This window comes from Littorina saxatilis, linkage group LG9 (assembly GCF_037325665.1).
Source record: "Littorina saxatilis isolate snail1 linkage group LG9, US_GU_Lsax_2.0, whole genome shotgun sequence".
Lineage (NCBI taxonomy): Eukaryota > Metazoa > Mollusca > Gastropoda > Littorinimorpha > Littorinidae > Littorina > Littorina saxatilis.
The window spans coordinates 43,087,790-43,114,445 of NC_090253.1; the positions used below are offsets into that span (position 1 = coordinate 43,087,790).

General features: G+C 41.8%; 1 protein-coding gene and 1 long non-coding RNA gene across 2 annotated transcripts in view; both read right to left on the reverse strand.

The window, feature by feature from the left end:
- Positions 1-226: 226 nt before the first annotated feature.
- LOC138976175 (uncharacterized) lies at positions 227-26,622 on the reverse strand. The gene is made up of 2 exons (XR_011458891.1): positions 25,397-26,622; positions 227-3,818 (listed from the first exon to the last, which is right to left on the reverse strand). It is a non-coding gene; the product is annotated as an uncharacterized lncRNA (long non-coding RNA).
- The window catches only part of LOC138976165 (bicaudal D-related protein homolog), a 34,405-nt gene continuing 7,975 nt past the window's right edge, over positions 227-26,656 (reverse strand). Inside the window, exons 2-12 of the mRNA XM_070349005.1 lie at positions 23,090-23,633; positions 20,498-20,713; positions 19,786-19,902; positions 15,643-15,789; positions 13,728-13,910; positions 12,933-13,094; positions 11,861-12,019; positions 10,547-10,756; positions 9,994-10,163; positions 7,827-7,947; positions 227-7,544 (exon numbers count right to left, since the gene is read on the reverse strand). Of these exons, the coding sequence (XP_070205106.1) occupies positions 7,410-7,544; positions 7,827-7,947; positions 9,994-10,163; positions 10,547-10,756; positions 11,861-12,019; positions 12,933-13,094; positions 13,728-13,910; positions 15,643-15,789; positions 19,786-19,902; positions 20,498-20,713; positions 23,090-23,440 (1,971 nt within the window). The 5' untranslated portion in view covers positions 23,441-23,633 and the 3' untranslated portion in view covers positions 227-7,409. The remainder of the gene's footprint in view (positions 7,545-7,826; positions 7,948-9,993; positions 10,164-10,546; positions 10,757-11,860; positions 12,020-12,932; positions 13,095-13,727; positions 13,911-15,642; positions 15,790-19,785; positions 19,903-20,497; positions 20,714-23,089; positions 23,634-26,656) is intronic.

The following is a 26,656-nucleotide window of genomic DNA, read 5'->3' on the forward strand; positions in this document are numbered from 1 at the left end:
GTGTGTGTGTGTGTGTGTGTGAGAAAAAGAGAGAGAGAGAGAGAGAGAGAGAGAGAGAGAGAGAGAGAGAGAGAGAGAGTGCTTGAGTCAGGGGATGAGTTGTGAGATGGAGTGTGAAAGGAGTATGAAATGTATGTGTGAAATGGATGTGCAGCGAACAAACCCGGTCATACACTCAAAACTCATTCACACATGCATCTAACACAAACAATTTTTAAAGTCGAAATATTTTGGCATTCGTACGACGACACAGACGACTTTAATTTCACAAAAATCCCGTATCTGGTTCAATAACAACAACAACAACACACAAGCAGCTGTTCAACTGAGATTTTCAGCACCATTCATAGGGAAGCTATCTAACCATTCAACATTACTAGGATGACAATAACATGACTGAAGATACCTTTATTCCAATGCAGACCATCTTGCAAATCGCCACAAATCCGCACCAGACTTTTACATAAATAAGATCCACTTGGACACATACTAAAACAATGTCTACAATCTTTCTGCTTTCTTTGTATAGCATATATTTTTTGCTGAATAAATTCAGTAATGGTGACTTAATTATATATCTACGCGTATATGCAAAATTAATTAAGCAAAAAGTGTCCGCTTTGCACAGGAGCCAGGCGGCTGCAATTCGGTATGTTTTCAAGTAGGAAGAAGCGCTTAGCGCATGTAAAAGCATGGACGGATCGGTGCTGGTTTACATGAAGGTTTACACAAGAAGGAAGGTTCTGTAAAAACAGCATCCAAAGCATGTTGGGTGCTTTCGTTAGGAAAACATAAATACATCAACACAAGAAAAATCTGAGATCACTGATCGCGTTTTCGGCCAAGCGCAACTGAATACACAAAAACATAATGATTAATTTCAATTATTCTATCTAACGCTGAATAAAACACAATCAACCGGACTATACCCAGATTGGGATTCTACATTTAAACATTTTTACAAATGAAAATGTCTCAGAATTACAACTCTTAATATCACTGCTAAACTGCTTCAAATAAACAGTTTAATGATATCAACAAAACAAAACTAAAAGTACTTTGCTTTCTGCACTCTGAGAAAGCAAATAAACTCAAATTTAACAATACAGGCATGACTGATCTATGAGTAATACTGAGTAATAGAAAGCCAGACTCGCTGACAATTCTGTGAAGCGTTAGCAGCTAGGGAATGCATACCTAATTTTCACCGATTACTAAAGACAGTAATCCGTGGTTTAAATGTTCTACAAGCATGTATGACTAGACGTGCTACACCAGAGATATACTAAATATACATATTACATACATAGCTGCCAACCTTCTGAAGTCAAAATCCAGGAGCCAGGGGGGCCAGGGGGACCGTTTAAGTCTTGAATATGAACAGGGAGAAGTTGTAAAATTCGGGAGATTCCCGGAAAATCCGGGAGGGTTGGCAGCTATGCATACATACAAAGCACACATAGTTTGGCATGGCTCAATAATATTCACACAGCTGATTACAACAAGGTAAGTAAGTGATTACAACATCTGAGCGAATGAAACAATCTGGCAGTGAAAGACAAGCATGATGACTGAACACATCTCTGCAATTGAGAACATCGAGGAAAAATGAAGTTCTGCAGAAGCACCGAATGTGGTGATATACAGAAAGAAACCAGAAAGAAAGACAGACAGTTTTGTTTCTCTATTTATAGTCTTTAACTGCATCTAATGCGTTATGCTTCAATGGTCGGGCAATCTTGTTTCGTGTTAACTAAATCACAATCTACGCAGCAACGTAAGAGACTAGTGCTGTACTTTCGCGGTTAAAAACAAAACCAAATCCCCCGAAATCGGCGTCTGGATGCCTAAATGGCAGAGTAAAAACGGTCATACGCGTAAAAATCTACTCGTGCAAAATCATAAGTGAACGTGGGAGTTTCAGCCCATGAACGAAGAAGTAGAAGAAAACAATGACGTTTTTTTCTTTTACTGCTACAGCTCTATTAAGAAATCACCAGCAGTAATTTGGGAAATCAAAACTAAATTTTGTTGTATGTTTTGTGCACAAGCTCTTGCTACTAGATTATATATTGCTTCATTCATACTTCTATTTGAGATATTGGAGAAATCTGCCTTTTCTTCACAGTTGCCATTTAACTTGAGTACAAAATCACAATACTGAAATTTCAAAATGCCTGTAAATCAAAATCACAATCCGAAAGCAGATTGAAAGAAAGTATATTGAATTAAACAAATAGTAATGCTGACTTGTATAATTTTGAATCAAATATTAGCTTTCAATTCTGTTACATCATTACGGAATACTGATTAATCAAAGCACAACTTGAGACTCACAAACAAAAGTACAACAGAAACCAAGAAAAAATATCATGCACAAAAATATTAACAGAAATCATAAATTTAAACGTTTTTGGGGGAAAGTAAACTACAACAACACTGAGAACTGCCAAGGAATGTCTACTTCGAAGCTGGTTGAGCAGTTTCTATCATACTCGCTCGGATAATACAAATAGCGGAACGCCAGAATTCTTTCCATTATGGACAAACATATTGACAAAAATCTCTGGTCCTTTGTGACACCTCTACATCCTTCATACAACAAGCAACAACACAGACTACTGGCGACAAGGTCATTTTGATAAGATATATACAGCAGTGATATGCACACGATGTGATATGTAAATGGCAAGGCTTGTGATATTGATATGTAATTTTCAAGGCTTGTAAAGCGAAAGTAAAAACATTAAACTTCTTACTCGTGAAGCTTGTCAAAGACTGTGTACCCTGTTCTTTCAAATGTCTGATGTATCGAATTTACCAAACTAAATAGACAATTAACACACGTGTGCACTAAAAAAAAAAAAAGAAGATATTTCTACCCCAAACTCTAAACTACAACGTCATATACAGATCTGCTTAAGCATGGAAGTTACTCAAAACTTCTAAAAGTTCAGCTGCAAAACCAAGCAAGCTGAAGAAATGCTGCACGTCATCATCACATATTAACAACAAAACCATTGCTGAAAAATCAGTTTGAAAGTATTTATTGATGAAGTGAAGATAAACTTTCAAAATAAATTATGAAACGTGTTTGAAAAAAATAATTTTGACAGGATGAACGGCAAGCTATCTTAGTAGGCAGCACAATACTGTTTAATCATATATTAAGCCACGTTTTCTATCACAGAGAACGGGTTTAGTCATCGAATACCTGCACTGTGATCATAGTGAAGTTCGAGCAGGAGACTGAGGCAGTGCGCTGGGAAAAAAAGCGAAGATCTGAACCACTGAGGCGAAACGAACAACCCATGGTGTTGGCCCTTGGTTTTTGACGTAGCGTGACTCAACTCTGTTGCGGCTAGCTTTCCACTGGGAGGAAGCGATGGGACAATAAAGTTATGAAAATGAAATGAAGTCCCTAGCTTCAGCCTATTAATGTTGGCCACGTGGCACCGCTGTACTTGGGGTCCCAACACATTTTGAAATAGGTTGTTCATACCACACAAACAAGCATACATATACAGCGCCGTGTACATGTGCATTCCCTTTTCGGATAAGCAAACATGTTACCCACCATAGATCTGCTCAGGTTTTTATGAAGGATGTGAACATTCAACTTTTGTTTCTCAAAATTTGATAAACGATAAACATACTTGTGCGATACAAATAAATGCATTTAGTAACAGCCTAGTTGCTTTCTGTACATGTATTATGTTGTTAATTTCATAAATAACACTTATGTTAAGCTGCGAAATTAATTCAGCAAAAATAGTTCACTCTGCACTTGGAGCAGCCAGTCTGTTGATATTCGGTAGCTTAGCAAGTGGAAAAATGCTCTTATCTCATGTAAAGACCTGACAGATCTGTGGTGTTTAACACGATGGTTCACACGGGAATGTATTTGAATTGGTGCTTCCATCTGTCTGTCCTCTATGGTCTCACAGAAAATGACACAAAGCGAAAACAAGAACATTGTTGTGCATAGCCTATTCGTTCTGCCAGGCACGCGCTGCCGTCTTGCAGAAAGCGAGTTTACGCACGCCTACAGCCCACTACTTACCATGTAGTCAAAGCACATAAAAAGCGACTAGTCTGTTTCTGTGACCTGACGGTCCGAGGTTCAATTAACATCGCCAACTTTTTCAAGTTTGCTGCTTTGAGTGAAAAGTTTATTAGCTCCTAAAATATATATATAGCAGGAAAGTTATGGGGTGCACATGAAAGTTTGTTTACCTTTCACAAACTTCGCACACTCCGAAGAAAGTGGCAGAAGGAAGCTGTTTGCAGATGACACCTTCCTTTCCATGTTACCGTTCATGTAACCCGACACAGATCTGTACGGGCTTTAACAAGGTCAAGAGCATTTTTTTCACTTGGACCCCCCCCGAAAAAAACCACAATCGGCCAGGGTGCTTATGCTCCTGTTTCTTGATCATCATGAAATATTTGTTGCTGTTGCCCAAATAATATCGCATAATGTCATCCGTGTCAGTTGCTAAATACTATTTACCAAACAAATTCCCCATCTGCACAGCAAGCAGCATTTAAGGTGTGTGTCCTCCTAGAACGGTGCTCTAGTACCATGTGTAGGCCGGGGCTGGTCTCCGGTTTATACGGGAAGATAGCTAGCTTAAACCAACATAATGACGTCTTCATCGTGTGCAAAGTTTGTGATCGCGAGTGTTTGAAACTGCGCATGCGCAGCCATGCTGGCTTCGTATTCGGGACATGGATCCGCAGTCTCTGTCGCTTCTCAACTATAGTTCCTTTCGTTACGAAAAGCAAACCGACTACTCGTTTAAACGGAAGACGCGACACCGCAACACGATGGCCTAGTGGTAAGGCATCCGTCCAGTGAGCGGGAGGTCGTGGGTTCGAACCCCGGCCGGGTCATACCAAAGACTTTAAAATTGGCAATCTAGTGGCTGCTCCGCCTGGCGTCTGGCATTATGGGGTTAGTGCTAGGACTGGTTGGTCCGGTGTCAGAATAATGTGACTGGGTGAGACATGAAGCCTGTGCTGCGACTTCTGTCTTGTGTGTGGCGCACGTTAAATGTCAAAGCAGCACCGTCCTGATATCACCCTTCGTGGTGGACTGGGCGTTAAGCAAACAAACAAACGGAAGACGTAATACACAACACATTCACTGGGCAGTCATGTTTAGTAAATATAACAAAACAATGTCACCGATAAGTAAACATCAACATTAGGAGGGAAACTTCATGTATTCAAGAAAAAATGTTCTGTTGGTCTATGGTACCGGTTGCACATATTGGTTTCCTTAAATGTATATTCTGTTCTACCCAACAAAAATTGACAGCTGTGTTTTGAAAGAATGTTCATTATACTGTTCGTATTTCCTATCTGTCTCATTCAGATACAATTAATGATGATCTGATTGCATTGGATTCAGTCGTATACATTCTAGTAAAAACCTCTGAGCTAGCATTCCTTTTGAGAAAAAATATGCAAAGAATGCGTCAAAAAAGGACACTGTACATAACCGACGCAGCTGTTTGACAATAAAATCTGAAAGACACATATAATTGCACATCAGCTAGAAACATAACACCAAGAACAACAACAAACACCGAGAAATATCAATGTTCATCTGACACAAAACGTAGCCAGCAAAAGATTCCAAATCTTCAGCTGTTGGAAATTCAAATCTCAATGTAACTTCATAGTTCAGACCAAAGTTTCGTTACTATGTACCCTTGATGCTGTGAAACAACTTCTCCGTATCAGCCAATGTTCCTCGAACGTAGGTCCACACGCAGTCTGGAAGACACACGTAAAGTTTCACGCAAACTGGTAATGTTCTCTTGTAATACATCGCGTCGTTTTGTCCGGGCGGGGACGTAGCTCAGTTGGTAGCGCGCTGGCTTTGTAGCCAGTTGGTCGCTATCAGCGTGGGTTCGATACCCACGTTCGGCGAGAGATTTATTTCTCGGAGTCAACTTTGTGCAGACTCTCTTCGGTGTCCGAACACCCCCGTGTGCACACATGCGCACGAAAAAAAATCCCACTTTCACAGCGAAAGTCTCAGGGCTTGGAAAACACGAAGACACGCATGCATCATCTCTCGTCTCTGATTATCATGATCGTATTTCGATACTTTGACGAGACAAACCCAATGCTGGTGTGTCAAAGAAGACAGCCACAGCGGGCTTGTTCGAATCAAAGTATCACACCATATCTTCAGCGTATTACTAATACCCGTCCCAATATAGACCAGTTGGTCTAAGAGGACGTTAAACCCTAATAGTCAGTCGTCTTGTCCATTTTTCTCAAGTCTCGATACTCGTATAGGGCAAACTCACCAGCAAAAACAACTTACACAGTACTGACTGTTGGACACAGAAAAATCAGGTCAGGACAGACAATCAGAAAAAAATAAGTTTCTGTCGATTTTCTGTATTTCAGGCCCAAGATTTGAATCTTGTGATTTTTGTTTTAAAATAATCCAACCACTTCAATCTCCAATTACGACACACTCTGTTATGATCTGTCGAGGTTACCAAATCTAATTGTATTGAACCAAGTTCCGATTCCTTCATGTGAGCGGACTGTCTTAAATTTTGATTGTCGGTTCATGAACACTGGCCTGGTGAAAAGTGCCGAACTCAGAGAGCACAACACATAGACTACACATCCACATATACATGCATTATTAGTACGGAATTGAAGAAAAGGCTTAATCATTTCGCACAAAAGCAACTTCAGTATAAGCTCTGTGCTTTCTTCATTTTAAGCAAACATTTGATGACATCTTCTCGACACTTTTTTGTCAACTGACCCAAGCAAACTCTCCATCCCCTAAGTAGACTTTGACATTGGACAAGCAAACAACAATGACAATTAATTGCAACAACAGCAAAAGCAATACCAACAATATCAACACATGACTAGACACATATCATAGACACATATCCTCCATTTCTTCTTAAGGCCAAAAAAAAAAAATTGTCTGTTTAGGGTAACCCGACCGACCCTATCGATTTGGCGCCGACCCAAAAACTTTTTTTTGATTTCAAAAAAAAAAAAAAAAAAAAGAGGTAAAAATGCTAAAAAGAGACATTTGGCGTTTCTTTCTCTCCCTTTCTCTCTGTTTTATTTATACGTTAGTTTTGAAACATGTATTCATCAAATATAAGAAGTGAATGTTCAGCCAACATAGCATTTACAAAAACAAAACAAAACAAAAACAAAAAAATTTACCTACCTACCGACCCTACTTTTTTTGGTCATGTTACCCTAAACAGACAATTTTTTTTTTTGGCCTAAAGACTGTCACATTGCCGCCATTTTACACAGTTTTCCTTCAAAATATCTCTCTCGATCACTCTTGTGCAACCTCTCCAGCCTTTCTTGTCTGTAATTGTTCAGCTCGTTGCAATCGGACATCATCTCGTCTCCTTTTTGAAAACTTGGATCTCAGGGCTGCCTCCCTTCTGCAGCTGAACAATAGCCTGCTCTGCCTTCTGTTGCTCCTTCATTCTTCGGTGCATCTGCACTGCTAGCACCTCGCTTAGGTCCACCTGTACCAAAATCAGACGGCAATGTAACACGGCATAACGTATGTAACACAGAAACAGGCGTTTCAGCCTTAAACAACAATAATTTAAAGGTCTAAGAATGAATAAAAAGAGCACCACAGACAGAAACACAAACAAGGCCTAATTATTACATTAAAGGTAGGATAATTATCCTTCTGATGTCTTTTTTTTTTTTACCCTATACAAAGTAAGTAATAGAAACATCCCAGAGACTTTGAAGACGAAGTGACGTCATCATCATAACAACGTCACAAGTATGCTTACTTGCCATTGGTCCAGCTCCTGTGAGATCATCACTTTCTTCCTGATGGTGTCCATCAGCTGACCGTTCAGCGTTACCACATCGGCTGTCAACCGTGACAACTCTTGTTCCACTTCACTGACCCTGGAAACACGATTTGTTAATATAATTGCACCTGCCTGGAGCGTGGAAAGAATCAGCTAAAAACTCGTGTTTGTACAAACACTTGCGTATGAATAAACAAATACAATACGATACAATACAATACAGTACGTGACAATTAAAAAAATACAATAATAAAATACAATAAAAAAACAATACAATACAATACAATACAGTACAATAAAATAAAAAAATACAATACAATACAATTTTTTTTCAAACAATACCTTAAAAAACAATGCAATGCAATACAATACAATACAATACAATACAATACAATACAATACAATACAATAATTCTTTATTATCTCAGAATGAGAAATTACATGTGGCTATCCTTTGGGGGCACAATGCCTCCGATCTCGCATGTGTTCTCTGTTTGCATGTCTGTCCAGTGTCCTGTCCCCCCATAAAGCATATCAACTCAGGGTCCCCACTGGTTTTTAGAAACAAAATTCCATGACTTTTCCATGACTTTCCATGAGCCTCAATAACATTTTCCATGACTAGATCCACAGGTCGCCATTTCCGAACACGCAAACTCTTGCCAGTTTTGACACTGGCTTGCTTTGCACTGAATTTGAGTCAGTTTCTACGCTCTCTTCGACAAGCAAGTCAAGCATTTGCTACGCAGTCAGATTATCGGTAATGTTTGCTGGTCCTGTCATTTCACTAAACTGGACCAGCCACTGTTTGTATCCATCTGCACTTTCGTAAATTCCGTTTCGTAACCGTCACTGTGACTTGACGAACTGTCATTTTTTTCACCGCGATACACAGTTCATTGCGAAGATCTTCCTTGGTAATTCGTTCCAATTCCGCATACTTTTTGTTGTCAAGAAACAACTCGAAAGAAAGTTTCAAACTCATCATCCTCCATCTTGCTAAAGTACTTTATCGATGCAAAAACAAAAGCAGAAAACTTCGACGAAACCGACTCAAAAGCAGCGCAGACGACACGACGAGATAACGGAAGGAAGTGAGCCTCGTTTTGGCTCAAGTGCCGTTAAAAATACGTTATTCTCGTATGCAAATACGAACGAGAAGTTGGTCATACGAACAAGCCTTGTGCTGGCGACGCAAATCGCTGCTGGCTGGCAAAGGGGGGGGGGAAATGGCTGGGCGACGAAAATAGCCGCTGGCGTGCTAAAGGTTAATATTTTTTCTTTCTTATTTTTGTTAAATTCCATGACTTTCCATGACTTGAATTGAAATTCCATGACTTTCCAGGCCTGGAAAATTAAAAATCAAATTCCATGACTTTCCAGGTTTTCCATGACCTGTACGAACCCTGTCAACTCTACCTGTCCCAAGATAGGCCAATAGGACGTTAAAACTAATTATCATCCTCCGATCTACTGGCCGTATAAAATTCCATCTCACACGGCATCACTGCAGAGCGCCTAGAACTGTACCCACGGAATATGCGCGATATAAGCGTCATTGATTGATTGATTGATTGATCTCGCAACCACCGACAAACCTAATACTGGCTCCATTTACACAAATTAAGCCCCTATTTCCTCAGGGCCATCCATCATCCCTCCCATGTGGAGTTTGTTTGTTAAAAAATTCAGCCTGGGCAAACTTCACCGGATCGATAGCACGTCTTGGAGAAATGCTCCTAACACGGAAGCGATCAAACGACGAGGAAATCAACTCGATGAAAGCAAGAGGCATAGTCGGCAGAGAAAGTTGATAACACTGACACACATCACCCCAATCACAACCACCGTCATGCCATGATTATGCTCTCTCTCTCTCTCTCTCTCTCTCTCTCTCTCTCTCTCTCTCTCTCTCTCTCTCTCTCTCACACACACACACACACACACATATATATACACACACACACACATATACACACACACGCACTCACGCACACACCTCTTTTTTCTGTCTCTCACGCACACACGCACACACACACTCATCCCCCAACACACACACACACACACACACACACACACACACACAAACACACACTCATCCCCCACACACAACACTCACACACACACACATACATGTACTTACTTGCTCATAGCCTTATCGCGTTCAGAGCGGGTCTGCTGCAGCACTTGACTGAGAGTGACGTCACCACACGCAGCGTCCTGCAGTCTGTCGCGCTCCTCCTGCAGCTCTTGCACACGGCCCTCCAGTTCTTGCACACGTCTCTCAAGCTTCTCTATCCTCGTCTGTTGAGCCTGAAAAGATTGAAGATTGATTGATGAAGATTTTTTTCTTCCAATTTTATTTTTACCTTAGTTAAATGCTTGCAGGCTTTTTTTGTGTTGTGCCTATCTGTGTGTGTGTGTGTGTGTGTGTGTGTGTGTGTGTGTGTGTGTGTGTATGTGTCTGTGTTTGTTGTTAGTTTTTTCTCTCTTTTTATCTTTATTTTATTAATTGTGTGTCTTCAGAGGCATACAACTCATACCTTAACAATACTGATACAGTGTACCTACTATGATCACGAGACGGAAGTTGCAAACACCCTTGAAGTGTACCAACACTAATGCAGACATACACGCTTCTCCACGCAATGAAACTCGCCGTATATCACAATACCAAAATCAATAAAGCTACATACTTGAAACATGTCATTAAAATGCTGTTGGGCGCGCAGGTTGAGAGTGTTAAAGCTGTCTTCCTGTTGCTCCTCCTCCTCCTCTTCTTCCTGGCGGTAACTCGGCTCATACGTCATCTCTGTGACGTCATGATCTGCCTGGGCGTGCTGCAAGGAGTTACCTCCCTTGCCCTTTTGAGTACCACCACCTTCCTCCTCGTCGTCTGAGTATTGCTGCAGATAGATAAATATATTGCTATTTCATATGTTACGTGGATTTCCATTGGTCAATTGGGCAAAACTGAGCTCAGTGCAAAAGTGATATCGACGACATTTCCGTCGATATCAGTTTTGATATCGACGACCTCTTTATTGCTTCCCCACTTAAAAACCAAAAACACCTAAATTTAAAAACAAACTAATATATATGAAAATGTAATGATCCCAGAATTTAGCTGAGCTAGTGACTAAAGACTTTTTGAAAGAAAAGACATTTTGAAATACTGAAAAGTACAAGAAAAGAGTGAACAAAAAGAAATATTAATCAGAGGGAGGGATATGGAACAGCCAAAACCGAGACAAATACTTTTGTAATTTCTTTACAGTAAATACAAAATGTCCAGATAATTAGCAATATATCTAACATTGACTGACTGTGTGATCTAAACAACGAAGTGATTGTGGTAAGATGAACAAAGTTAAAAAACAAAGGATTTTTTTTCCGGTCTCGATTTTGATATCACTGTCTCAACAGACCATAGCAGAAGATATCATCACACAGTCGGTCAATATTGGGTAATATATTGTTAGTGCATGATTGCTTGGTTGGTTGTCTGGTTGGATAGTTAGCTTGTTTTTGTTTGGTTGGGGTGTGTAACCAATTCGTTTGTTCTCTTGTTTTATGGGTTCCAATTGTGTACTGGTTTTAAGAGTGTTGCTTTCCTCTGCTCAAAAAAGACCTCAAGTTAAAGATTCTCTCTCTCTCTCTCTCTCTCTCTCTCTCTCTCTCTCTCCCTCTCTCCCTCCCTCCCTCCCTCCCTCCCTCCCTCCCTCTCTCTCTCTCTCTCTCTCTCTCTCTCCCTCTCTCTCTCTCTCTCCCTCTCTCTCTCCCTCTCTCTCTCTCTTTCCCCCCCTCTCTCTCTCTCTCTCTCTCTCCCCCTCTCTCTCTCCCCCCCTCTCTCTCTCTCTCTCTCTTTCCCCCTCTCTCTCTCTCTCTCTCTCTCTCTCCCCCTCTTTCTCTCTCTTCCCCCCCCCTCTCTCTCTCTCTTTGGTTTTTGATGTTTCACAGCTTAGTGCACAATCTACACATAGCAATAAGAAAGTACTCCAAGAGCTCACCATTTCCTTGAGGATGTCCTGTAGTTCTGGGGTCAGAGTGACCTGCCTCCGTGAGGGTGAGAGGAACTTGTCATCACATCCTCCCGTTGCTCCTTCCCCTCCCCCCTCCTCCGTGTCCCTCCCCGAGTCCATGGTCAAGTGAGTCTGCAGGCCAAACAGCTGCACAGGCAGAGGGATGTGGGTGAGATTCATTAATGAGATAGGATACCGATACAAGCACAATCTAGCGGTGACCTCACAAGTGATTTTCTATTGCTGATATGACGAGTTAATTTTAAAAACTGCGTTCTCAAAAATTCTTTGTAAGTTCCTTTGGAGACATGCAGAAAAAGTGACGGACTGTAACAATGAATTTTTGGAAGAGGGGGTTAAGAAAACACACCTTGGTTTGTTTAATCGGTGTCGTTTGTAAGGCCAAAAAAAAATAGGTCTGTTTACGGTAACCCGACCGACCCTATTTTTTTCGCGCGACCCTAGACTTTTTTTGGCATTTGGTGAAAAAACCCCAAAAAAAACCCAAAATAACGTAAAAATATGGTTTTTTGGAAAACAAAAAAAACAAACAAAAAAAAACATTCCCGACCTACCGACCCTATTTTTTTGGCCTATGTTACCGTAAACAGACCTTTTTTTTGGGGGGCCTAATCAATATCATGTAGGTTCTTGTGTTGCATTCGAGCGACAGTTTCTTTGATTCTTTCAATGCACGCGCGGATCTAACATGTTTCATACTATCACAGAGATACCAAGGTCTAGCGTTGATTTAATGGATACAGGCTATGGCACTGTATATGCTACAGACCCATGCCAGAAAAAAGGAATTTGTTTTTCTCAAGATGCCGGCAATTTTAAGACCCGCTCGGTTCAGATCAAAGCTACAATCACATTTATTTCCGTAGATGAAGGGTTTTTGCAATAGGTGGAATTTGTAGTGATGGCAACAACAAAACTGTGCTGAAAGTGATCTGCGATGCTGTTGTAATGGATGATGGTAATGTTGGTGGTGATGACGACGATGGTGATGATACTGTGGGTGTTGTTGATGATCTTGCTGATGGTGATAATTGCTTACCTCGTCCTGTAAACTGTTCCCTGAAAAGTCACCACAACCTAATTCAGATGGAACGGGCGTGGAGTGCGTGATGACGTCACAAAAGATGTCGTCATCGTACTCAAAGTCATCTTCTTCTACAACCTCGGATGACAGACAGTTAAATTTCCCTCCACTTGAAAACTGCAACACAAGTACACGAACGTTAAAAATTGGAATACTACCATGAAAAGACAGGAGTGGGAACACAGAACAGCTGGGTGGATAAATCAGTGTTCTTTGTGTAACCGTGTGCCGAAACACTACGATCACCTCGGGAAGCGAAGTGCAATCAAACAGGATTGAAAATGTTAGGGCTAATTTCTTAGCCCTATAAAAACTGTTATGCAAACCCGAAGGTTTCCATGAACATACAGACAATCGGAAACCACCAGACCCTATCACAAACAGAATTCTACAATACACCGGTGTTGACTTTTAAAGGCCAACAACTCGGGTGCAGAGTCTGCTGTGAAAGGAGCGGTAGCCTCCCCTGTCACATTTGTACTTACATGTTTTTTACAGAAAGAGCATAATTATAACAAGAATGGCGGGGAAAAAAGAAAAGAGAGAGAGAGAGAGAGAGAGAGAGAGAGAGAGAGAGAGAGAGAGAGAGAGAGAGAGAGAGAGAGAGAGAGAGAGAGAGAGAGAGAGAGAGAGAGAGAGAGAGAGATGGGAAGACAGAGAAGTAGCAACAGACATAATAGTGAGACACACAGAATCGCTGGCCGCACACACACACACACACACACACACACACACAGTACGTTCAATCACCTGCATAAAATTGAATGACTGTGACGGAGGTGACGCGCTGGAATCATTCAAGTGTGACAGTTCACTGAATAACGTCGGCGAGTCCCCTGACGTCTGGCGGCGTGACGACAGCTGTTCCAACTGTGACGTCAGTATAGAGTTGGCGTCCCGTAACTCCAGAACCTCGGTATGCTGATGGTGAATCTATGGAGAGAGAAAAACACACACGTGAAATCGTGTGTATGCCATCACTGTATACATGTAATGTTTGTCATCTCTTTAATGTATTTCATCGAAAAGTTCTGAGCAGGACAAACTCCGCTCCACACTGAAACAACGTTTACACCCCCCCCCCCCCACACCCCCCCCCAAAAACCTCCTCTGGTTGTCCTTACCAAAGCAGTACACACAAATACACCACGTCGTATAAGGCGCACCTCATATCCTAAGGGTATTCACTAGAACAAATCAAGTCTTACAAAGCACACCTAGCTCTTCTCAAAATAAAAGTCGATCTGCAATTGAAATTATTAGAATCATCCTTTCATTGTACTACTGAAAGGTTACATTTATAACAAAACTGCCACGTAACAGATTTTCCGAACGATATATATGCAAACACATCTGTCCTTACTTGTGTCGTGGTCCAAAACACAGTGGAGAAAGTGACCTCTAGCTACTTAACAGATTGGTCGAGTAAAATTCCAATACACGAATTTCGTCGTTCTCCTTGTAGCAATAAAACACACCTGTCAAGTCAGAATGACTAGTAATGTTAACCCAAACAAATGCATACGTCACACTCACAAACTTTCACATTCCGTTCATGTTCCATTGTTTTCACAGCTAAACAATTTGATCATGGATTATTCACTACCAACTCTTTTGTTACCGACACATTGTATGTATAAATAATCTTCTCCCACTGCCGTGAATGTTCCTTTGTTTCACAACAAGACAGGCCGCTTACTCTTTGGTTACCAACAGACTGTATGAATACAATTACTGAACGGTCGTTCTACCGGGTTTAATGTATTGTGTAGTGCACTACAGACCTGAGAAATCCTGGTTTACACTTGGAGCATTCTCAAAGACAACTTGGCGTATTTTCAGAAAAATGAGTGTTCTCCACACGGCATTCGAACATCCAATATACTGGATCGGCTTCAAGATGTGCTTGTGAAGAAAAATAGTCCAGGAATATTTTTGATCGTACTTTTTTCCACCGACCGTACTGATCGTATTTTAGACAATCAAGCGTACAAAATAGGACAACATCGTTTTCGTTCCCAGGTCTGGCACTACAACCAATATTTAAGCAGGTCAGTGGCTTATCTAAGTCCATTTTGAAGAGGTTTTCTTATCAGCCTTTTTTCCTCCTTTGTTCTATTTCTCCTTTTTGAACCACATTTCTCTTTCTTGTTGCACTTCGTTTTGAACCACGCTGCCACTTTCAGGATTAACAAGAAATTCCTATGAGGTAGGAAAAACACCCCCGTCAAAGGGAAATAACCTTCTCAGTTGGTGGCAGTGACTGAGTGAGAATGGTTATTTCCCTTTGACCATGAAGATGTCCCTGTATAGGTCCTTGTATAATTTTAATCCACCAATAACTCCCTAACCGTGCGTTTGACTGGTCCCAATTTTTGTAAGGAGCGTCTCAGGAATGTATAGAACCTGTTCACCAAGTTTGGTGACGATCGGTCCGTTCATTCTTGAGATCTATATGCGAACACAAACACACAAACAAACACCCAAACAAACACATCGAGCGAAACCTATACACACCCCTATACCGGGGCTGTAATAACACACACACACACACACACACACACACTAACACACACACACACACACACACACACATACACACACACAGATCGAGTCACACACACACACACACACACACACACACACACACACAGAACACACACACCTGTTCATCCTGCATCTGTCTCTGTTTCTCCAGCAGCAAGAGACGTTCGTGGAGGTTCTCTAGCTCTGTGGTCAGTGCGTCACGCTCCTCCTTCACTTGGCGGATTTGAACCTCCAACTCTTGGTGCCGGTGTCGTAGCGCTTCCACCTGAAACACCAACAATTAAGTCTCAGGAAACATGAATACACGCATGCAGGAAAAAAAATATGGGTAGCGCCGTGTGTATGGCAGCTCGCTTTCCCCGGGGAGAAAGCAGCCCGAATTTCCATGAGGGTAACCTCACTGGACTGTAAATCTTATCCAATCCAATCCAATCCCAACACATACGCGGTACAAACACATGTCAGGTTGTACAAATGCTTTTTACATTTAGTCAAGTTTTGACTAAATGTTTTAACAAAGAGGGGGAATCGAGACGAGGGTCGTGGTGTATGTATGTGTGTGTGTGTGTGTGTGTGTGTGTGTGTGTGTTTGTGTGTGTGTGTGTGTGTGTGTGACTGTGTGTGTGTGTGTGTGTGTGTGTGTGGGTGTGGGTGTGTGTGTCTGTCTGTGCGCATATCAAAACAGTGGAGGCGAATTCAGTATTAGAGCTCACAGTCCTGTGTTATAGCTGCCTTGTTTTGTTTAGCGTGTGCTGACAAAACACTAGCCCCTGCTCGTCAAGCGTTAAACGGTTTGTCTTTCGCCGCTAGCCTGCAGGCGAGTTGGCGTTGTTTATCTCTGGTGGCCACTGTTTATAATTCAGAATCTCGGAACCGAGTCTCAGTAAAAACTCTTGGAGAAGTCTGCAAAGCGAAGACCAGAGCTTTTTTGCTATGTATGTGGGGGTTTTGCAGACGACATTTTGAAGCATACGCGTTGCCATGACTGCATCAAAATGTTGTATTAAAAACTTCGATAAAGTATCTCAGTTGCACATTTTAGCAAGGTCAATCATTATGCTAATTTAAAATCGCTTCAAGCACTTATTGATTAAAACCAAAACTGTGAAATATAATCTGCTAACACTTTCTTTTATCTATCTAGAGAGTATTGCCAGGATGGTCACGTGCTTCCGTCTTAAATAAACGGGATTATGTATGCCACAGTATGGATGAACCGAGTTGCATTCACTGAAGTGGCCGTAACACAGGTTAAATAGCAATCTGTTTAACAGAGCTCTGTAAAGCACACAATCTCCCCCCCCCCCCTCCCCAGCCCCCCAAACAGATTAACAAAATAAAAGAAGATGATTTTAGAAACAGCAGCCGGAGAGAGGCCCGGGGGGGGGGGGGGGGGGGGATTAAAGATTGGAATTTAATTATAATTGGATAGATCCGCCGCACTGCCAAGAAAAGTGTACAGTGTTTCACCCACTTTCCCGAAAATATATGCATCTGTGTTAAAATTGTCAAAATGGAGTTCCAACTTATCATCAGTGATCAGACATAATTATGTAGATAGATGATCAATGTAGGCTATATTATATCTCTGTTATCATGCACTACTGACTCAACAACACAAATACTTGCTGAATATAATATCTCTATTTGAAAGCATATCCAAAGGAACCTTTTGTCTCTGTTGATAAATATCGAAGTTCATTGCATTATCTTTACTCTAGACTTGTATTCAGTTTCTCTGTCAGAGCGGCAAAGTATCGTCTGCTACAGACACCGACCCAGCAGTAAGAAAGCATAGGCTCTAGCTGAATACATTTTATTTTTTTCTCGTCAAAAGTAGAAAATACATTCATTCGTAAAGAAGAACTAGGGTTTAGATGAAAAGGTTAGTCAGTGTAATATCATATATATATACCAATAGATTAAGGAAGATTTTTCAAGAAAGTGCCGATTGTGTTTTTTGTGGTTAGGCCTATCTTTTATCGCGAGTTCCGACAGTAGCGGCTCGGTTACTGCGGACCAGCATAACTGAGTTCACACAGAACTATTCTCAGCTGCACTCAACATGGAAAAAACCCTGTGTTAATTGTTTCAAGACAACCACATTTTGTAACACTACTTTGAAACTTCTGCTTCCTGTCATCATTATAATCATTGCAAGGGCTCCAGGAACTGAGAAATGTTAAACACACTTAAAACCACGTAAATGTTACAGGAAGGCGCCTTTACCGCCTATGCATGGTGCCACAGATTTCAGCAGCTAGCGGCCGCCGTGACCTTGCAAGGCGGAGCATCGAAATTTGCGCGGAATATTCAAAAAGCTTAAACCACACTCACTTTTTTTCTTGAAAACAGCATAAATATTGTTTTAAGCGTAATAAGTTTAATCTGTATGTATGCTGGAGGTGTAAATGCACTAACATGCATATTTTGTTGCTTGTAAGATGTAGTGTTCACTTACAAAACTTTGACAAGTTTGGTCTTTCGGTTGGCGGTGTAATGTGATTCTTATGTACCGGTTCGACATGTAGGAAACAGCAGTATTTAACTGATTTCTTCCGCATTGAATGTTTCTTTGTGCAATCAGTATAGAAGATTGCAGAGAGTGTATTCTGATGATTTAAAATGTGTGTATTATTATTAAGCAGCCCTGATAGTACTGACTATGTCTCTTTCTACTAAACTGACTCAGTGTGTGACTTCTTAACTGTGCACATTTTCAGCCAGAAATTCATTTCTCTTCCTTGTCTTGCTTGCAAATTTGTTCTTTCCTGGCCGAGCGATAACATAAACACTCCTGCCAAGGGTTGTGTTCTGCGATGTTTTAGAGCTCGGAAAGGCAGCAGAGGGCTTGTCATCAGCTTTCCCTAAATGGATTGCTTGAGGGCTAATAAGGAAGGGATACTGCTATATCAGTGGTGGTTGTTGACATCTTGTATATATACAGCTTGCTGAATCCTAATGCATGGGCCAAAGAAGGAAACTCGGCTCCACTGATTTGATATGTGTGGAGCGATTCAGAGTAAACTACTGGACCGATCTTTATGAAATTTTACATGAGAGTTCCTGGGAATGATATCCCCGGACGTTTTTTTCTTTTTTTTCGATAAATTCTTTTGATGACGTCATATCCGGCTTTTTTGTAAAAGTTGAGGCGGCACTGTCACACCCTCATTTTTCAATCAAATTGATTGACATTTTTGTAAAGCAATCTTCGACAAAGCTTGACTAAATGTAGTAATTTCGCCTTACGCGACTTAACTTGTTATAAATAATTTGTATCGGTGATGCGTAGACAGTCGGTTCTCACCTCAGCCTTGAGGTCTATGTCTTCCGTCTTCGGTTGGCCTTCGTGGGTGTGATTTTGGACTTTTCGTTGTCCTAGACGAGTTTCCTGACACAGTTAACGACCCTCATCTGGCCGGTATTAGCGCCTTTGAAGTTTGTGACACGTTTTTGCTTTATCTTGATACGCTTGCCACTCATTCTTTCATGCTGTGTTTGAAATTCGCTGCGATAGACACATGTTCTGATTGTGATCTCCAATATATTATTGGAGGGTCCCATGTTGTGGTGACTCAGGGGGTTAACGTGGTTGTGGTTGTGGGGTGCATATAGAATACGCGTGTTTTTGCTGTTACTGTAAATTCGGACTTCATCTGCAGGCTTTGCTGCCCCCCCCCCCCCCACCCCTCTCCCCTCACTGTCTAAAGATAATACAAATGTGTGAGGGACAGAGAGAGAGAGAAAGAGAGAGAGAGAGAGAGATAGATAGAGAGAGAGAGAGAAAGAGAGAAAGAGAGAAAGAGAGAGAGAGAGAGAGAGAGAGAGAGAGAGAGAGAGAGAGAGAGATCCCAATGGGCGGTTCTGGTGAGGTTATGCCCCCTCTTTCTTCGGCTGGTAACTGGCGCCACCTCGCGCCAAGATAACACAAGAAAAAAACAAAAACTTGCATTGGTCCCAAATAGGATATCGGTTTGGTTACAGTTCGTGTGTAAGTCGTGCATTTTATACGGTAAATAGACAATGGTCGGTTCTGGTGAGGTTATGCCCCTTCTTTCTTTCGGCTGGTAACTGGCGCCACCTCGCGGCAAGATCACAGTTGTCTCGCGTTATCACACCAGAAGCGCCCATTAGAGTTCAACAAGGTTCTTTTGGTGAAATAAAATTGCGCAAAATAAACTGACTAATCAACATATTTTAACGCACGCACGCATGCACGCACGCCCCCACGCACGCACGACAGTCTCATGTTACCAACCTCGTCCTCCAGTTGGTCCACGTGGTTCACACGCTCATGGAAGTTGGAACGTCGTGACGTCAGCTGTTCCCGTAACTGTCCCGCCTCCACCGACAATGCTTCTTGGTTGGCCAGGGACTGTTGTTATAGAAACAACGTGAAAAAATAATGAGTGTTGGCTTCAGACAGAATTCAGTGCTATGAGGAGAGACAAAATCATTCACCCACGCATCCCTTGGAGGATTCAAAAACACACACAAAACAAAAACAAGGTACAGACACAAAGAATAATTCACAAGCACTGACAGACAGGTAAACGCACTGTGTAGGGTAGGGGCGAAAAGAGGTAAAGAAAGGCGACGAAAGAGAGAGCGAGAGAGAGAGAGAGAGAGAGAGAGAGAGAGAGAGAGAGAGAGAGAGAGAGAGAGAGAGAGAGAGAGAGAGAGAGAGAGAGAGAGAGAGAGAGAGACACACACACACACACATACAATTATACGAACACACATGCAGAGAAACACACACACACACACACACACACACACACACACACACACATACACACACACACACACACGCACGCACGCACGCACAAACACGCACAGAGAAACACACGCCCACACACAAACTGACACTGACACACACACACACACACACATACACACACACACACACACACACACACACACACACACACACACACCCTTCTTGCAACAAAAATACCAGGCCACGCTACCTGTCTAAGCTGTTCGGTGAGAGATTCATTGTGCTGCTGGATATGACGTATATCCTGCACGTGCTTGCGCTGTCCTGCTGACGTTTCATCGTCGTGATGACGTAATTGTTCCGTGAGGTTGCTGATGTCATCCTGCAGGTCACGCACCGTGTTTTCGTACTCTGCCTCACGCTGAGTGAGCTGAGACTGAAGCGAGTGCCGTTCTTGTTCGAACACCTGTCACGAGAATGAACGAAGAGGGTGAGAACACAGACGTGTATTAATTTATATGCCCAGCAAGTACAGTGGAAGTTGGAACCCCCCTAATGAAGACCTGGAAAGAGAGAGAGAGAGAGAGAGAGAGAGAGAGAGACAGGAGACGGAGAGAGAGAAGGCGAAGGCGAATTGTCATTGCATCAAACACAATGTGTATGTACAAGGGGGAGAAAATAATTTGCAGGTGAACAAAGTGGACTTGACACAGAGAGAGAGAGAGAGAGAGAGAGAGAGAGAGAGAGAGAGAGAGAGAGAGAGAGAGAGACAGAGAGAGAGATAGAGAGACAGAGATATATATAGAGAGAGAGAGACAGAGGGAGACAGACTGAGAGAGAGAGAGACAGAGACTGAGACTGAGAGAGAGAAAGAGTGATAGAGACTGAGAGAGAGAAATAGTGATAGAGAGAGAGAGAGAGAGAGAGAGAGAGAGAGAGAGAGAGACAGAGAGAGAGAGACAGAGAGAGAGAGAGAGGGACAGAGACAGAGGGACAGAGACAGAGAGGGACAGAGACAGAGGGAGAGACAGAGCGAGGGCAGAAGATTAGATTACCACAGTAAACTTTAACACGTCACTACATTTAAATTAAATTCTACGTATGCGACTCGGCTGCGTTCCTCCATACTGCAACTGAACACGCAGACCACTTATTGCAGACCAGTGGAAACCTGACTCGAGTGATATCCTGGAAAACTACCACGGTACATAAGAAATCCCTTATCTTCACCAAGTTTTCAAAGAACGAATAACAAGTCGCGTAAGGCGAAACTACTACATTTAGTCAAGCTGTGGAACTCACAGAATGAAACTGAACGCACTGCATTTTTTTCACAAAGACCGTAGTCCGCCGCTAGTGCAAAAGGCAGTGAAAGTGACGAGCCTGTTTAGCGCGGTAGCGGTTGCGCTGTGCTGCATAGCACGCTTTACTGTACCTCTCTTCGTTTTAACTTTCTGAGCGTGTTTTTAATCCAAACATATTATATCTATATGTTTTTGGAATCAGGAACCGACAAGGAATAAGATGAAAGTGTTTTTAAAACGATTTCGGAAATGTAATTTTAATCATAATTTTTATATTTATAATTTTCAGAGCTTGTTTTTAATCCAAATATAACATATTTATATGTTTTTAGAATCAGAACATGATGAAGAATAAAATAAAAGTAATTTGGATCGTTTTATAAAAAAATCATTTTAATTTTCAGATTTTTAATGACCAAAGTCATTAATTAATTTTTAAGCCTCCATGCTGAAATGCAATACCGAAGTCCGGCCTTTGTCGAAGATTGCTTGGCCAAAATTTCAATCAATTTTATTGAAAAATAAAGGTGTGACAGTGCCGCCTCAACTTTTACAAAAAAAGCCGGATATGACGTCATCAAAGACATTTATCGAAAAAATAAAAAAAACAATTGGGGATATCATACCCAGGAACTCTCATGTACAATTTCATAAAGATCGGTTCAGTAGTTTACTCTGAATCGCTCTACACACACACACGCACAGACACACATACACACACAGACACACATACACCACGACCCTCGTCTCGATTCCCCCTCTATGTTAAAACATTTAGTCAAAACTTGACTAAATATAAAAACAACCTTAATTGTCTACCAACGTATCTATATTTTAAAATGTCTGGCTGATAAGCATGCAAATCCCACTAAGAGCAAAATAACGAGCTAGACGAAGCAAAATGACACAATAAACCGAAACAAACTGACGTACACAAACGGAAGTACAATGACCCTACAATACCAAGAACTCGAAAAGGTACGAAACATCAAAAGGCAAAATGAGCAACTTGACTGGTTGAAAAGCATGCAAATGCTAGTGACTTCTTCTTCTTCTTCTTCGTCTTCTTCTTCTGCGTTCCAGAAATTCTGGTGACGTGTGAGCTCGTTTGCCCATTTGGGTTCCCCACACTATACTCTGAGAGCATAGTCAGCTTCACTCCGCTTTCGTTGGGTAGGCATGCTAGGTATTTTCGTGTTTCCATAACCCATCGAACTCCGAAATGAATTACAGGATCTTTTCCATGCACACTTGGTCTTGTGCTTGCGTGTTCACACGAAGGGGGTTAAGTCACTTGCAGGTCTGCACATAAGTTGACCTGGGAGATCGGAAAAATATCCACTCTTAACCCACCAGGCGGCAGCGACCGGGATTCGAACTCACGACCTCCCGATTAGGAGGCCGACGTCTTACCACCACGCCACTGCGCCCAATGCTAGTGACAAAAATAACCATGACCCTACACAACGAAGAACACTAACAACAACAAAACGGAACACCACAAGCTAAGCATCACAAGCTAAATCACAACTTCTCACCTCTACTTTTAGACTGAAGTCTTCACTGAGTTTGGCCACCTGCTGCTCCAGCTCCTGGTTCTTGTCCAGCAAGGCCTTCCCCAGCTCCGCCGCCAGCATCAAATCCTGCTCCTTCTGCGCCAGTTGCACGAACACATCATCCTCGCTGACAGCTCCACGCCCCGCCCCTTCCTCCTCAAGCTCCTCGCTTTCATGGTAATCCCACGCCCCTTCCGCATGATGCTCCTCCTCGTTCTCGTGATCCATCCAATCAGAGTCGTCGTCCTCATCCCGCGCGCATGCGTACTGGTCGTCATGGTGACGGAAAGTGTCACGTGATTCGGGTGAAGTATGGTTGCCCCAATTTTCCATGGTGTTGCCATTCCAGGCTGGATGACTTGAATATTTTTACATTGTGCGCGTGTTGAGTCGAAAGGACTCCATTTCACAGTCAATATGAGTTGTTCCAGGTGTTTGCATGGTTTAGAGTGAACTTTTCACATTTTTATTGTATTCGGTGAGTCATTTTGTCCGAGTCGATGAAGTCCTTCATGTTAAATCCAAACTGCAACAACAAAAACACACATTTTTAAAGCATACAATGGATCTCACTATTAAAATAGTAACACATTTTTAGCAGACAGTTTAGATACAAAGACACAGACAGACGGACAGTCAGACAGATGTTCTGCCAGTGAGATATATTGCGATCAACAAAATGTTGACCAAAACAAAAGAAGAGACTGACAGAAAAGAATAAATACTAACTAGATCCAGTATAAACCACAACAACAACAACAGCAACAGCAACAACAACAACAGACAGAGACTATTCACGGAGATAACGCGCACATGACAGTAATGAGAGTTACCAACAAAACTGGTCAGTATAACATGACACACACACACACACACACACACACACACACACACAGCTACACCCATCAGGGACCCAGCCTTATCCACGTAATTTACTGGACATCCCCGGAGTCAATAGTTCAAACACCGTTCCCTGATGGACGCCGTAACTCCACTGGACACATGGGAATAATTGGTCAAGTAATTATCCGGCCAGTTCAAATACCCTGGCGATCCTTTTGTGCCACAGCGCACCTGCCGCGAGCATGTAATAGTTTTATCAGCCAGGTTGCACATACTTTCAGCGGGTTGTGTGTTTATAGTTCGCATATAGAAGCATAGGTACTTAAAACAGGTAGAGTCATAGGTACTTAAAAGAAAGAGCGCGTGTCACAGTGAATCTGCGGTTCGAACATGTAAGGCCAAAAAAAAATAGGTCTGTTTACGGTAACATAGGCCCAAAAAATAGGGTCGGTAGGTCGGGATTTTTTTTTCCGAAAAACCATATTTTTACGTTATTTTGCAAAAAAAACAAGAATGCCAAAAAAAAGTCTAGGGTCGCGCGAAAAAAATAGGGTCGGTCGGGTTACCGTAAACAGACTATTTTTTTTTGTTGGCCTAATAGTTGTATCAGCCAGGTTGCACGCATTTTCAGCGTGTTGTGTGTTTACAGTTCGCATAGGTAGCATCATAGGTAGCATCATAGGTAGCATCATAGGTACTTGAACGAAAAAGCAAATTTCACAGTGCATGTGTTATTTGTGTGTAAAAGTTAGTTTTAAGCAAGCAATGTGACACTATGTTGTGTTGATATAGTTTAGATAGAGGGGATACACCATGTACCTGAAATAAAACAAATGCTTTTCATATTGCAATAACTTGCTGTAAGAAATTATTTTATTTTTTTATTTACGAGGATTTATATCGCGCACGTATCTCACCACACAAGGCGACTCAAGGCGCATGTTACCTAGGACTGGGTGGCCGAGTGGTAACGCACTTTGCGCTCGGAAGCGAGAGGTTGCGAGTTCGACCCTGGGTCAGGGCGTTAGCAATTTCCTCCCCCCTTTCCTAGCCTAGGTGGTGGGTTCAAGTGCTAGTCTTTCAGATGAGACGAAAAACCGAGGTCCCTTCGTGTACACTACATTGGGGTGTGCACGTTAAAGATCCCACGATTGACAAAAGGGTCTTTCCTGGCAAAATTGTATAGGCATAGATAAAAAAAATGTCCACCAAAATACCCGTGTGACTTGGAATAATAGGCCGTGAAAAGTAGGATATGCGCCGAAATGGCTGCGATCTGCTGGTCGATGTGAATGCGTGATGTATTGTGTAAAAAAATTCCACCTCACACGGCATAAATAGATCCCTGCGCCTTGAGTCCGAGTCTGGAGATACGCGCGCGATATAAGACTTCATATAACATATAACATAACCTATTAATGCCGTGTGAGATGGAATTGTTTACACATTTCTTTCTTTATTTGGTGTTTAACGTCGTTTTCAACCACGAAGGTTATATCGCGACGGGGAAAGGGGGGAGATGGGATAGAGCCACTTGTCAATTGTTTCTTGTTCACAAAAGCACTAATCAAAAATTTGCTCCAGGGGCTTGCAACGTAGTACAATATATTACCTTACTGGGAGAATGCAAGTTTCCAGTACAAAGGACTTAACATTTCTTACATACTACTTGACTAAAATCTTTACAAAAATTGACTATATTCTATACAAGAAACACTTAACAAGGGTAAAAGGAGAAACAGAATCCGTTAGTCGCCTCTTACGACATGCTGGGGAGCATCGGGTAAATTCTTCCCCCTAACCCGCGGGGGGTATTTTGTTATATACTGCATGTATATAGATAGGATGCATGAGGATGCACACATCAAACAACGTCACCGCGTGTGATGTAGGGTTATATGTTGCACAGGTAGAATTAAAGGTACTTAACATTGTGAAATGACATCACATCTAAATCTGTTTGCGTTTAACAGTTTCAGCAGAGAGGCTGCATAAAGACACCACAGAGCATACAAGTGTTATGTTTTGTGTTCATGTACTGACGAGCACAGGTAGATTCATTGGTACTTGAAAGAAAATAGTTTTTCACAATACACCTGCTGCTGGCAAGTTCAGTTTTAGAAGGCACGCTGGATGTGTTACAGTAAATTCTCAAAACCAGGACATTTACAAAGTCCCTGAAAATGTCACATAATTATATCACACGTGTAAGGGAACAGACTGAAAACTACACACTCCGAACAGTGAGTTCCCAGGTGTGTTATGTGTGTTTATATAGCTTGCACAAGTATAAAGTAGCGCAGGTACTTGAGAGAGAAAGATATGTCAATGTGCATCAGTCTGCTGCTGATATGTAACTGTTTTATCGAGAAAACTGCACATGAAACATAACATGTGCAGAAGGCAGGCTGCATACACAATGTAACATGTGTTTTGTTGTGTGTTTTTGAAATAGCTTGCACAGGAAGGAACAAAGCTATTTGAAGGTAAAAAAACAAAACAAATCAAGTTCACTGCACGCCTGCTGTTGGTGTTCACCAGTTTTAGCAGGTAGACTGCAGACATCATGAAAACGTAATATACTGTGTGTTTCCCCCCACTAGCTTGCACAGGTTGGATTTTAGAAGGAAAAAAACATTTTTTACTGCACGGCTGCTGTTGGAATGCCATCATTTTAACTGGCAGGTTTTAAAGACCTTACAACAT